Source organism: Budorcas taxicolor, chromosome 4 (genome assembly GCF_023091745.1).
Source record: "Budorcas taxicolor isolate Tak-1 chromosome 4, Takin1.1, whole genome shotgun sequence".
NCBI lineage: Eukaryota > Metazoa > Chordata > Mammalia > Artiodactyla > Bovidae > Budorcas > Budorcas taxicolor.
The window spans coordinates 24,150,669-24,164,384 of NC_068913.1; the positions used below are offsets into that span (position 1 = coordinate 24,150,669).

General features: G+C 37.0%; 1 protein-coding gene across 1 annotated transcript in view; it reads right to left on the bottom strand.

Annotated features, from left to right (window-relative positions):
• ETV1 (ETS variant transcription factor 1) overlaps positions 1-13,716 on the bottom strand; it is a 94,285-nt gene that overhangs the window by 69,217 nt on the left and 11,352 nt on the right. The window contains exon 5 of the mRNA XM_052638758.1: positions 13,155-13,208. Coding sequence (XP_052494718.1) covers positions 13,155-13,208 — 54 coding nt within the window. The remainder of the gene's footprint in view (positions 1-13,154; positions 13,209-13,716) is intronic.

A 13,716-nucleotide genomic window follows, 5' to 3' on the forward strand; every position in this document is an offset into this window, starting at 1 on the left:
ACATTCTTCAAACCTTCTGAAATTGCCATTTAAAAGCTAAGGGCCTAAATTTCCACTTTGATCAATGAAACAGGTTTATCACTAGATGGGATGACTGAAGTTTATTGATTAGCTGATAACCTTCTAATGCACCAGGCTTTAATCTGACATAAAACTGTGAATGAAAGTAGAGCTTTCAGAAAGGAAAACAAGGTTTGGTTGCCCAAGAAGGAAACAAGAATGTGGGGCTACTGAAGAAGGCAAAAACATCCTGAAAGATGGAGCAGTAACATCCAGTTACTTGGCTTTCCCTGCAGTCCCATGAGCAGAGATAACTGAGTCATCACCTGATGCTATAGCCCCAGTGCCAAAGACTAGAGAATCAAATCAAATCAACATAATAGGCTGTTGTATCCATAAACTCAGAGAAAAACAAGCTCAAACAGCAGTAAAAGCTCAAACTTCTTTGCACGTCCACTATTTCAAAGGGAAAAGCTCACACTACTGAAGGGTTTACTTCAATGTTATCCATACATCTTGTTAGGAAAGAGCCACTTTTAACCAAGTCCAGTGGCCTTTGGAGGATTTGGCAGAACTTCTGCTGGCAGCTCTGTGGCTGGAAGACAATCTAAGAAGAGCATATCATGCTTTAGGATTAAATGTCAGTGTTAAAAAGTTCAGAGGGAAAAGTGGACAAAGCGGGGGAGGGGGGGAGTCTATATTTTTTTTGATCAAAACATTTCCAGAATTTTATAGTGGTTTATAGATTCTTGATTATACTTATTTAATGTGAAAAGCCTAAGTAATAGTAAACTAAAAGGAGAAGGAAATGGCACCCCACTCCAGTACTCTTGCCTGGAGAATCCCATAGACAGAGGAGCCTGGTGGGCTGCAGTCCATGGGTCGCAAAGAGTCAGGCAGGACTGAGCAACTAAACCACCACCACCACACACACACTAAAATTAGTGCAGATACACAAAAGCCTGGTATAGAGATACTGTAATTAAATTCATTCTTCCATCCAACAAATAAATATTTGTGCTAAGTCTGCAGAATTTAAAAGTACCTTCTTTAATAAGAAAACGGTTGAGAAAAAAATATTTTCTACTCCAATGTTACAGAGAATTCGATAAAGAAAAATTCTCCAATAAGTGAAAGTGCCTGGGTTCGTATAATTTTTACTTGCTGTTTTCCCACTTTGGCACAAGTATGAGCATACACTTTCTTTTTAAAACCAGAGACAGCCCAATAACATTTTTTTCAGTTTTTCATCTTTAAAATAAGACTGCTAATATCACTAACCCACAAGCTGCAGCTTTGGGATCTTCATGAACATTTACTACTATTTTGGCAATTCCATCAATACTACTACTGTGGCTAGTAGTACTTCTGCTAACTCGGCAGCTGCTAACTACAACTACTGTCTGAATTACCCAAGCCATTCTTCCCCATCCACCCTCCCCCAATAAGGAAAACATGCCAGGTCTGAAACATTTCTGAAGTCAAAACCTGCACATAAACATGAAAATATATTGTCGTGAATCTCTCAAATGCTAGATAAGTAAGATAAAATATTTGAGGAAGAGGAAAAAAAAATCACTGTAACCTAGATAAGAACTGGTATAGTTCCCAAATACCAAGCCCTCCCACCATGCTTTCCGGCTATTACCTCACATCAGCTCACAGAATATCTTTCTTGGGGCAAATCCCTATAAAAAAGGTTCTCTTTGTCTCCCTCAGCTTATCACACCTTGATAAGGAGAATTTGCAAACAATATTGATGTTCCCTATGAAGAACATTCATTGTTTGCGATGCATGTTTTTTCCAAGATTAATAATAATTTCAAAATCTTTATCAGTGGGCTAAGTTTGGGCTCTCGGGGAAGGAGATCTCCACAGAGAGGGCCAGAATGAGGGTGTCTGACCTATCGAATCTCAATCATGTACCTTGGTTACCAGATTATTTCACATCCTCGATTTCTCTCTGTATAAAATGGGAACAATACCAAGTTAGTTAAGATTATTTGTGCTAAATAAAGATTACTGAGAAATGTATTGTGAGATATGTCTTAAGTAATATTTATCAGAGCACTCTTATCTGATAACTGAGACTTAGTTCTAATGTTACTTAAGTGGAAACAGCTTTCCATTATCCCTCAAAGAAAAATGAAACACAGGAAAATAAAAGCAGATATTTGTACAAGATTTTAAACAATGCAAGCTACCTCTGAATGAATGTTTTTAAAGAGTCTAAGCACCCAAGAAGCTAGTCATTCAGTTCAATATTCAGTGAATACCCACAACATGTGAATTATACAAGGATGAGTAGGACATGATCCAGTCTCTACAAGTCAATTGAAATCATGTTTAAATTGAGATGTATACAAAGCATCTAAGGGCACACAGAAGTCATCAATTCTAAGATAATTAAGGAATAAAGGACAAATGAACTGAATCTTAGAGAATGAGTATGATCTTAAAAAGTAAAGGTTAATACATTGTATACGGTAATATACAATGTATATTATTAACATGAGGGTACATAAACTTTAAAAAGTCATAAAAATATCTTCTTTTAGTCAACCATCACAGGAATTTAGGTTTAAAAATAAAGAGGTGTGAACACAGAGTCATCCTCTGGGAAATCCAGTGGCTACCACTTTAAGCAGAGTGCTTTTTGTGGAAATAAAGTTTGAAAACACACCCAAGGATATTTTCTTCAGAACACACACAATGATTGTGCATACACACTGACCCCTGATACAACTGCACATCCCTCAACATGAGATGAGTGAGACTTTATATTAGTACACTTGGTAAGAACAAAAGCGTCATGAGAGTAGAAGTAATTTTTTTCTGGTTTTCCCATCACTGTTATCACCAGTGTCTGGATCAAAGCATGGCATATAATAGGCTTAAAACACATTTGTTGAATGAATAAATCTTTGGTGCCTTACAAACTTACTAAATGGGCTTCCCAGGTGGCTCAGTGGTAAAGATTCCACCTTCCAATGCAGGAGACGCATATTCAACCCCTGGGTTGGGAAGATCTCCTAAAGGCGGAAATGGCAACCTACTCCAGTATTCTTGCCTGAAGAATCTCATGGAGAGAGGAGCCTGGCGGGCTACAGGCCATGGGGTCACAAGAGTGTGGACGCAACTGAGCACAAGCACGAAACCTATCAAGCTCAGTTTTAATATAAAACTATATAGACATGTGTACCAATAACTAAGTTAAAATCTCATAAGAAAAATTAAAATGTTTACCACTAAGATTTATTATTCATATTTCAATTCATAAAAATGAATATAATGGATACGGCTCACATTTGTAAGCATATACAAGCACTCCAATTTTGCAAACAGAAATATGAATATAATATTTTCCTATACACATCGAGGAAACAATCACAGTTCAAAACCTATTCCACAGGATCTAATAATTACTCTTAACATGACTGTAAATCCAACAAACAGGAGTAACTGAAACAAACCTTGGAGAAGGCAATGGCCACCCACTCCAGTACTCTTGCCTGGAAAACCCCATGGACGGGGGAGCCTGGTGGGCTGCAGTCCATGGAGTTGCTAAGAGTCAGACATGACTGAGCGACTTCACTTTCACTTTTCCCTTTCATGCATTGGAGAAGGAAATAGCAACCCACTCCAGTGTTCTTGCCTGGAGTATCCCAGGGATTGCGGAGCCTGGTGGGCTGCCATCCATGGGATCGCACAGAGTCGGACACGACACGACTGAAGCGACTTAGCAGCAGCAGCAGCAACAAACCTAAATGGTTTAACAATGTAGCGTCTACAGTAAAATGAACGTTTGGCTAAAACTTAGATTTAAATAAGCTTTAAAGATGGCATACAAAACCATTCCACAAGTAGTTTTTCTTAAAGTTTAATCAGACATTATATAAGTAGGATTTTTAACTTAGCCATTCCTGAAAAATTCTCAATAAATACATTCTTGAGTTAACAACAGCCTCAGCTAATACCAAGTCACAGTAATACTTGTTGGGGCACAATTCATTAGATTTAAAAAAGCAACTACATTAAATCAACCACTTTTACTTAGTGAAACACAGTACAAACTCTCATTAGGAGAAAATTCAATAACAGACAGAAGCAAATATGCACTATGCATATTAAGCAGACATTTAACATTATAAAAGGGAAAAAATGGAAAAAGAATGATATAAATAAAACTCCATAAAAACACTAAACATACAATTATAACAGAAAGATTCACATGGACTAGTTTAGCTCAGATTCTCTCTTCGTGTCTCCTTTACATCTGATTACATAAAATTTACATACAAAATTTGGTGGCTCAAAAATGTACTTACTTTCATCATCGTTTTGGCTTTATTTGTAAATACTAATCAATGTATTTTTTGCTTTTTTATTCATCACTATATATAAGTGTCTTGCATATATTAAAAATACTAGAAAAAAGAGCATAATCTTAGTTCTACAAATAATTTTCCACCTTCATCCCTTACCTAAATTTTCCAATAGATATGGTTTGGCTCTTAGACTAATAAGTCCAGTTACTGCATAACAGTATACTTATTTAATATTGAGTAAAGTTCAACCAAAGAAGGCACAGATCACTTTTCTCGAAATAATTTTTTACTAATTATAGGCAGGGTGACCGGAAAGTATTTGTTGACATAGTCCCTTTGAGCGTGTTTCTGAAGTTAATTTCTAGGATAATTTGTTATGCTGAAGGCCAAATTAAAGAATAAATAAAATCAGAAACAAAAGGCAAAAATCTTGGCTTGTGATATATAATTTTAGCTGTCAGCTATAAAAACCCCAATTTTTTTTGGAGGGGGGTTGTTTTGCTTTGTATTTTGGTTTTCATTTTGGCTTTCATTTTGGCATTGAGTCTCAACTATCTATCTTACTAAGAATAAACTGGTAAAACCAAAAACAATTAAAAATATCTATCTACTAGAGTATATTTTAATAAAACTGATGCAACTTTTTACTTGTAAGTCCATAGTCATCTACTATAATTTCTATTTATACATTTCCCCATTAATTATGCTTTTTCTAAAGTTCATTTTTTAATGCAAGCAAGCATTTACCATATTTAGATGTTACTTTTCCTTTTTCTCCCTTGAGTGTAGAAAAAAATGTCACAGAATCATAATGTGGCATGAGTCTGAGAGATTATTTCTTTGTCATTTTATGTTTAAGTAAATAAAGGTTTAAAAAAAAATAGGGCCAAGGTGTATAATTTAGATATAATTTAGATTTTACTTCTCTTGAATTCAGTGGATTCCTGGTGGGTTATCTAAAATGAAAATTATTGCAAGATGCAGCTTATTTTCCATTGGGTTTCTATTTTGATTTGAAAAATATGTTCCTTATGAAACAGTCACAGGGAAGGAAATGGCAACCTTCTCCAGTATTCTTGCCTGGACAATTCCAAGGACAGGAGAGTCTGATGGGCTACAGTCCATGGGGTTGCAAAGAGTTGGAAACGACCGAGTGACTAAATACACTGAGTGCATGAAATAATCAACAAACTAAAAATTGTTTTTGCTGAAAATGTGGCTGCTGGACTCCAAAATGACATATATAGGGTAGATGTGCACTACGAATGTCAGAGTGAGCTCTCTGGTAAGAAACCTTAATGGAGGTGCTTGGAACAGGACAGGGCCCCCAGTGTTTGTTTTTTTTCTAACCAGATTGGGAAGATTCCAAGTTCACTAGGTAGCCTTCTAATTGAATTGATTCTAGGATGACAGGGATGAATAATCAGCAATGACTCTCTTACAGCTAAAGGTAAGAGAAAATAAGTAGAAAATAGTCTTTGGAAATAGAAAACACAAATAACTCAAGCAAAAATGAAGAAACCACTTCAATAATATCATTTTTATATAGACTTAATTGCCTAGTATTTTCAGTAATAATATGGTAAAATATTACTTGTTAACATTTTCAGAAACTATATCTATTACATAATGAATTGTGTTCACCTTACAATTTAATTGCAAAAAAAAATGATGTTGCTGCCTTTATTTTACAAATAAGTAAATGACAGAATAAAAAATTGTCTAACCTTATTTCCATAGAAGGCCTGTATCAGAATCACCTAACAGCTCATTAGAAATTCCAGGGCTCAGTTCCAGACTTAAAAGGTCAAACTCTCACAGGACTGGGACCATGATGCTGTATTTGAACAAGCTTCCCAAGTAATTCATGTTTATACTCAAAATGAGAATAAGATTACTGTACTCATATAAAATTATATAACATGACTTTCAGGAAAATAACTTAGAATTTACCCCAAATAATCATCTATCTGAACAGGGCAAAAGGAAAAAATATAAAGCTGATAAATCAATAAGTTGCAGTACAATTACATCACTTAGTATGTGAGCTAACTACAAAGGAAAAAAAAAATGGTTGCCTCTACAGAAGAGGACTGTGAAAACGGGGAATGATCTGACTTGTGCTTTTTCTCCTCCTCTATCAATATACTGCTTTGATAAAATATTTAAACTGTTAAAATAAAAAAAGCAAAAGACATAAAACAAAGCAACAAACAGACCAAGAACAGCCAAACCCACAACAAAAAGGACACACAAAGCAAACAGCCTTCAAGGGCTGGAGACGGCCGAGATCTTAGGCGCACAGATGATCTTAGATGAAAAAGCAGGAGACGATTCACCCTTCAAATGGACAGTTTGAGTCTGATGACAGCAACATACTCAAATTTTCCTCAGAAAATGTTTAAAAAGAAGACAAGACACAGTTGCAAAATCATGCACTCCGATCCCAGAAATGGAATTCCTCTGGGAGTGCATGTTCTTGCTGTTCAGTGGCTCAGGCATGTTCACCTCTTTGGGACCCCATGGATGTAGCCTGCCAGACTCCTCTCCTGTCCATGGGATTCTCCAGGCAAGAATACTGGAGTGGGCTGCCATTTCCTCCTCCAGGGGATCTTCCCAACCCAGGGTATAAAACCCTTGTCTCATACAACAGCAGGCGGGTTCTTACCACTGAGCCACCAGGAAGCCTGAACATGTACGCACCTCTGGTGAAAAAGAGAAATGAAAGACAAAACCGTCCTGTCAAGTCACATCCAAAAAATGATTGGGTAAGAAAGGTTTCCAAAGTCGTCACAAAAAGTAAACTTTATAAAGTACTCACTGTCTATATAGAAAGAAACAGAATGCAGGAAGGTAGCTTAGTAGAAAAGAAAATTAAGAAACACAAACCATAAATGGAACTTTCCAATCTAGGAAATACATGTTAATATGAAAGGAATTATTCAGTTAGGGTCTGCATAGACCTGTCTAACTTCAGCTTTTTTCAGAAGCAGATTTATACAAGAATCTGTTAAGGTATTTTTATCTCTACTTCACTGCAAAAGGGATCCAAAGTACTATTCTTAAAAAAAAAAATTCTAAGAAAATGAAGTGCAGCTATGAATTTAATTTACATACACAAAGTATCACCCATATAATAATAACTTTAAAGTTAAGTCCCCACACACTGGTTTGTCTTCATTTTCTGAATAGGTCACTAGTACTATTGTGTTACAAATTTCAGTTAAAGTAAAGAAAATTGCAACCTTTTTATATTTACTTTCATAAATAAACCAGAGAAGAATCTAGGCAATATTATTCCTTTAATGACATCCTTCTAATTGACTTGCATTCCAGTGTTTTTTCTTGGATATAAAGGAAAGAAGTATAGTTACAAGGAATTGTGCTACTGGGAATTGTGCCTAATCCTGGCTATACCCATGGGAATGTTCTGGAAGAATGTAAAATGTAAATGTGAACATCATCTATTGTGTGAATCACTGTAGAAGAAGCACAAAAAGAACTAATGTCATCAAATGGAAACAAGCTGGTTAGAAAAATAATAGCACAACTTTGTAAAGGAAGAAAATGAGGGGTGGTAGATTTTAAAGGATTAGCTATATAAAAATATTTTATTTAAAATATAAGGTTATCAATGTATTATATTTAAAACACATGATTTACAAAAATTCAAGGTGTACACAAACTTGTATCTACTTCGGAAACATAAGGTTGATCTATATTCTAAATACCCTTTCAATTCTCTTTTCTAAAGAGTATAATTCCACTTCATCTGGATGAAAGTATATCCTATAGTTACTCTGTTTTTGTCAGCAATGTCTGAATTCTGGACTCATTTCTAAGAAACAATTTGTTCAAGCCACGTAATTGTTTTTCTTAGCATCCATTCATTTCCTAGGATGGGCTTGTAGGCGGTTTTTTGTTTGTTTTCACTTGTTTTCATGTCTATATATGATTCGAAAGTCAGCATCCTTGAAAGGTTACCAGACTATAGCATGACATCATTAAAATTCCAGGTTTCTGAGTGAAATGCTTTATAAACAAAAATAAGGAACGTTCAGGAAAATTTTTAGAAAAATACCCAAGTATTACAGTTGAATTTCATTTTTCAGATTTTTTGAATGCTCTGGTCACTACTCTTCTACATATGTTTATATGTGTTACAGTCAAACGTATGTTCTATAATACAAAGTTGGGCAGAAATTTGCCTTTCATTCATCTAGCCTACATTTACCAAACAGCTAAAGCAATAAAAGCAAAAACAGAAGCATTTTATTTGATTGAGGTATGTAAGGAAATCTGATTATTCACAATGGAAAAAAATAGCTCCATAGAATTAATAGATGGGCCACACAGAGAGGATGTAGCTTCTTTCTGCTCCTAGAGATAGGGTCCCTCTGCCCCACTAATCTCCAGACAGACAAGTATCAAACATTTATAAAGGGCATTTAGAAGACAATATAGCCTTTCAGTTCCAATATTTGATAAACTTCTCCACCCAGAAATCTTCTTTAGAATCTAATCCATATGCCTTATTCCTCTTTTAAAATTATATCCCTCTTATTCCATCCTCAGCAAAGACTGAAATTAGCTGGTCACCATCATCAGAACAATAGTCCTTTATTTCAATGAAACTTGAATAAATTGCACTTCTACTTTCTTTTTAGTAGACTCTTTCAGATTTATTTTTACTCGTGTTTATAGGTTTCCCTTTATAATGACGTTCTTTATTCAGAAGTCCCAGAGCCATATTTGTTAAACTGTAAATATTCACTAATTGAAGGAAAATTTCAGCATTCTGAAAATGCCTGGATACACATTCATGGTTTCGGCATGTTTTCCAGATGAAAGCTATATATATTCTTTAAGGCATGATCATATGTTTATACCTTAAGAAAGGAATTGGGACTTTGAAAATACTTAAATGAAAATAAGCACTAAGACGCTGATCATGGTTATGACAATTTTACTTCCTGTGCTTCTAAAACAGGCCAGGCATACGAAATATGACATGCTCCTAATCCTCAAGAAGTTCACAGTCTTACTGACATGTATCTAAGATATAATAATAAATGAAACATACAAGATGTCATGAGTCTTAACTCTGCAGGCTAAAGATGCAAAGAAAGGTCAAGAAAGATCTCAGTATGATGAAGTCTCCACTGAATCTGAAGCTGGAGATGCCAGAGACTGCAAAGAAAGGTCTTAAAAATTTTAAACAAAATGAACATGTGCAAAGGTAAAGAGGCATAAAAGGGCTCACTCTTTGAGGGAACTGAAAAATTAGAAAGCTTCAAGTTTAGAGAATGGGGAAGGACAGGGTACTGGGAAAGCAACAGTTAAAACCGAAAAGGTAGCCAAGGCCCAGGACATGGAATAATGTTCTGTACAGCTAAATTAGAATTTTGTGCTGAAAGAAGTTCAAAGAAAATTAACAGAGTCAGATGGCTGTGCATCAGTATCACTGCAGAGAGCAGAATGGAAGGAAATCTGAAGGCAAGGACCCCCATAGAAAGGCTGATGCACAAGTTCAGTGGGGGCAGAATATGGGTGTGAATTAAGGTAGTGAAAGAGAAATGGAAATGAGACCATGAAATTAAGATACTCCTGAGAGGAGAGGTAGAATTAACAACTTGGTAACCAAAGGGAGTGATGATAAAGAACTGGGAGAGACTGAAGATAAATTAAAGGTTTTCCGCTTGGATTGGTGATGTCATCAACTTAGGCAACAGAAGTTGAAGAGAGATGCTGGGCAGAAAAAAATGAAAGATTTCACTGTTGGCCTTAGTGAATGTGAACTCGCAGTGAAGCCTCACAGTGAAAACAGGGGGTGTTGCATAAACGGTGTTTTATGCTGATGCTCAGCTGAGGGTGGAAGGGATGAGTCCAGAGGTGCTGCGTAGTTCTAATTTGCACAAGGACCCCAGTGGGGGATCAGGGGCAGATATTCAATAGACAGAAGCAGACTGGAGACCAACCCTACAATAAGCATTGTAGGAGACCTATTTCAACAGAACCGTGCTGACCACTACAGTAGCCGATAGCCACGTGTTCACATAAATTTAAAATCACAGAAATTAAATAAACTAAATATTAATTTCTTCAGACTCATTAGCCACATTTCAAGTGCTCAGTAACGAATTTGGTGGGTGGTTACTATACTGTATGGTACAGATATAGACCCTTGGTCTATGGAACTGTGCAGGCACGGCATATGAAAAAGAAGAGGAAAGGCTTGCAGACAAAACCCTGGGCAAGAGAGAGAAGGTAGATACGTGATGTGAGGAGTGAAAAGTGAAGTCGCTCAGTCGGGTCCAACTTTTAGCGACCCCATGGATTGCAGTCCACCAGGCTCCTCCGTTCATGGGATTTTCCAGGCAAGAGTGCTGGAGTGGGGTGCCATTGCCTTCTCCGAGGAGTAATCAGAGGAGTAAATAGAGAAAGAAAAATAATCATATGCTGTGAACCAAGAGAACTGAGTTCAAGAAGATGAATTAACCAAGAATATGAAAAACTCAGAGAGGGCAAAAACGGTGTAAACAGCTATCTTTAGGCATTTGTGAAAGGTGAAAGGTTAATCGCTCTGCTCTATCTGACTCTTTGCGACCCCCATGGACTGTAGCCCACCAGATTCCTCTGTCCATGGAATTCTCCAGGCAAGAATACTGGAGTGGGTTGCCATTCCCTTCTCCAGGGGATCTTCCTGACCCAGGGATTGAACCCGGGTCTCCTGTATTGCAGGCAGATTCTTTACAGTTTGAACCACCAGGGAGCAGAGTATTAAAATTACCAGTTTTTTCAGATGTAAAGTGACTCCATGAGACTAACTCTCCCTCTCAGATGACAGGTAGAGTATTTAGAAAGAACTCTGGTTCCTAACAGGAAAGGACATGCAGAAATGTGACTATTCTCTCCCTACACTTTATCAAAGAAGGGGAAGCCTTGCTAGGCTGCTATCCTTAGCCATCATCTTTCTGGGAATTTCTGAGAGTCTTTAACAAAGGTCTGTATCTTAGCTGAACAGATTTCTGGAAATCCTATGTCTAATAACTATGTTCAGACACCAAGCAGTACATAACATTATTTTCTCAGATTAGAAGTTAAATTGATAGACTAGCAGGTATCAGGGGCTAGGGGTAGGGTAAGTAGGGAGTTAATTTTTAGTAAGTACAGTAGAGAGTTTCAGTAGAGATCATGAGAAAGTTCAGATGAATAGTGTTCGTGTTTGCACAACAGTGTGACTGCCCCCAAGTGTTACTCACTCAGTTGTGTTCACTTCTTTGCAACCCCATGGACTGCAGCCCACCAGGCTCCTCTGTCCATGGGATTCTCCAGGCAAGAGTACTGGAGTGGGTTGCCATGCCCTTCTCCAGGGGAATCTTCCTGACCCAGGGACTGAACCCACATCTCCCACAATGCAGGCAGATTCTTTACCATCTGAGCCACCAGGGAAGCCCCACACTGCACACTTAAAAATGGTTCAAAAGGGAAATTTTCTGGAATACGTATATTTTACCACAAATGAAAAAGAACTTTAATGATGCTGAACTAAACTATGTAAAATGGGAGAGAATCTGGAAGAAACCTCTTACAACCCTTGACACCTGGGAAACAGAAGATTTCAAACATAAAAGTTGAAAACACTGCACACAAACATCTGTTACTCAAAGAAACGTCGGTATTTGTATTAGATTTATGATATTAGGTGTGAAAATACGAGTTTGATAAGTTATAAGGTATTAAGCATCTGTTGTTGCTCTTGCTACTGCCTCCTGTGAAACTGTCAATGGTCTGGAAAAAGGAAACAAGTTAGAGCTTTAAATGGTGCTAAAAGAACAAAAATGACACTTTTGTGGCAGTCGAGCAGTTAAGACTTCCTGTTTCCAATGCAACGGATATGGGTTCAATCCCTGGTCAGGGAGCTAAAATCCCACATGAGGCACAGCACAGCCAAAAACGATAAAAAAATAAAAAGTAAAATAAATAAAACTAAGGCAGGGTACGCCATGTTCATTTAAAAAAATTTTTTAATAAAAAATTAATGAGAACAAAATATATTAGATCAGTTTTAAAATCAGAATGGCATTTATACCCTTTTCTTTACTATTCATATCTCAGGCCAATAGCTGCAGTTTGCTAATAGAGGCAAACCATAAATATCAGAAGTAAACTCCGAGGCAACCATGTTTACACAGGCAAAATGCTCATTGGGCTATTAGAGGGGTAGAACCCCTGAATCACTTCTCTTGTATCCTCTGAAAGGCCCTGGAGTGAGGCTCAGGGAAAGAAGCACCGAAGGGATTCTAAGGGAAGCCAATGGCAACTTTCATTTGTGTCACTGTGTCCAGGAAGCAAATAATGAAGATAAAAATGAAATCCAAGCAAGTGAATATTCATTAATGTAAAATAATACAGTAAGCCAAAGAATGCTTGTTCCAAGATTTTTACGTCATACAACAAATCTCGTCAGGATTTTAACTACTGACTGTCTCCCATCAGTATTCCGACTTTTCCTGGTGGACCCACTGAAAAGCTGAAAGTAAACACCTGAGCATTCATGGTTCGCACCCTGCTTCTCCTCCAAGGATATTAACCAAATAGGGAACAGGATCCTCTTTTAAGCCCAGCCAGTTTTCCCAAGCTCTGTTCAGATCACAGAGGAATTCTGTGGTCACAACCGGACAAATACAGTTACCTCATGATTGTAAGCTGAAAAGGCACGGACACAGAATCAAGACCAGACACTGGAAGAGGAGACCAAGCCCAGAGAAAGAATAAGAGGAGGAAACAAAGACAAATTCAAGCGATGAGTCACATGGTACTTACAACTTTCAGCCTGGTAGTCTGGCACAAACTGCTCATCATTGTCAGGTACCTGAGCTGAAGGGGAAAAAAAAGAAAAAAGAAAAAAGAAATTAAGAGAGAAACTGCCAAAGTGTAAAGAATGTCAAGTAAAATCTCTCATGGGAGATTTTTTTTTAGGTTGAGACCAAACCTACGATTATTTGCCAGTGAGCTCCTATTTCAAATGGTATTGACAGCAAAATTCAAGAAGGGAAATAGAAGCAATCATCAATGTCAACCAGAAAACACATATATCAGAAATAAAATGGTGGCAGTTGTAGTTCCTCGGCATTTTACTTGCCACATGGAAATAAAAGAAACATGAAAATAAAAGCAGCTATAGGAATTCTATTAGCTGCAGTATTTTTGGCAAGAATGGAGTAAGAAATATTTTAATTCGCCTATTGCCGATGTTTAAGCAGCCCATTTAAATTTATCACAGAATTCTTTCAAACGATGTGTAGTTATTACACAAACCCCTCTGCCTTTTAGAAATGTCTGTTTTTGATGTGTTTGGCCTACTGCTAGACTACCATAATTAACA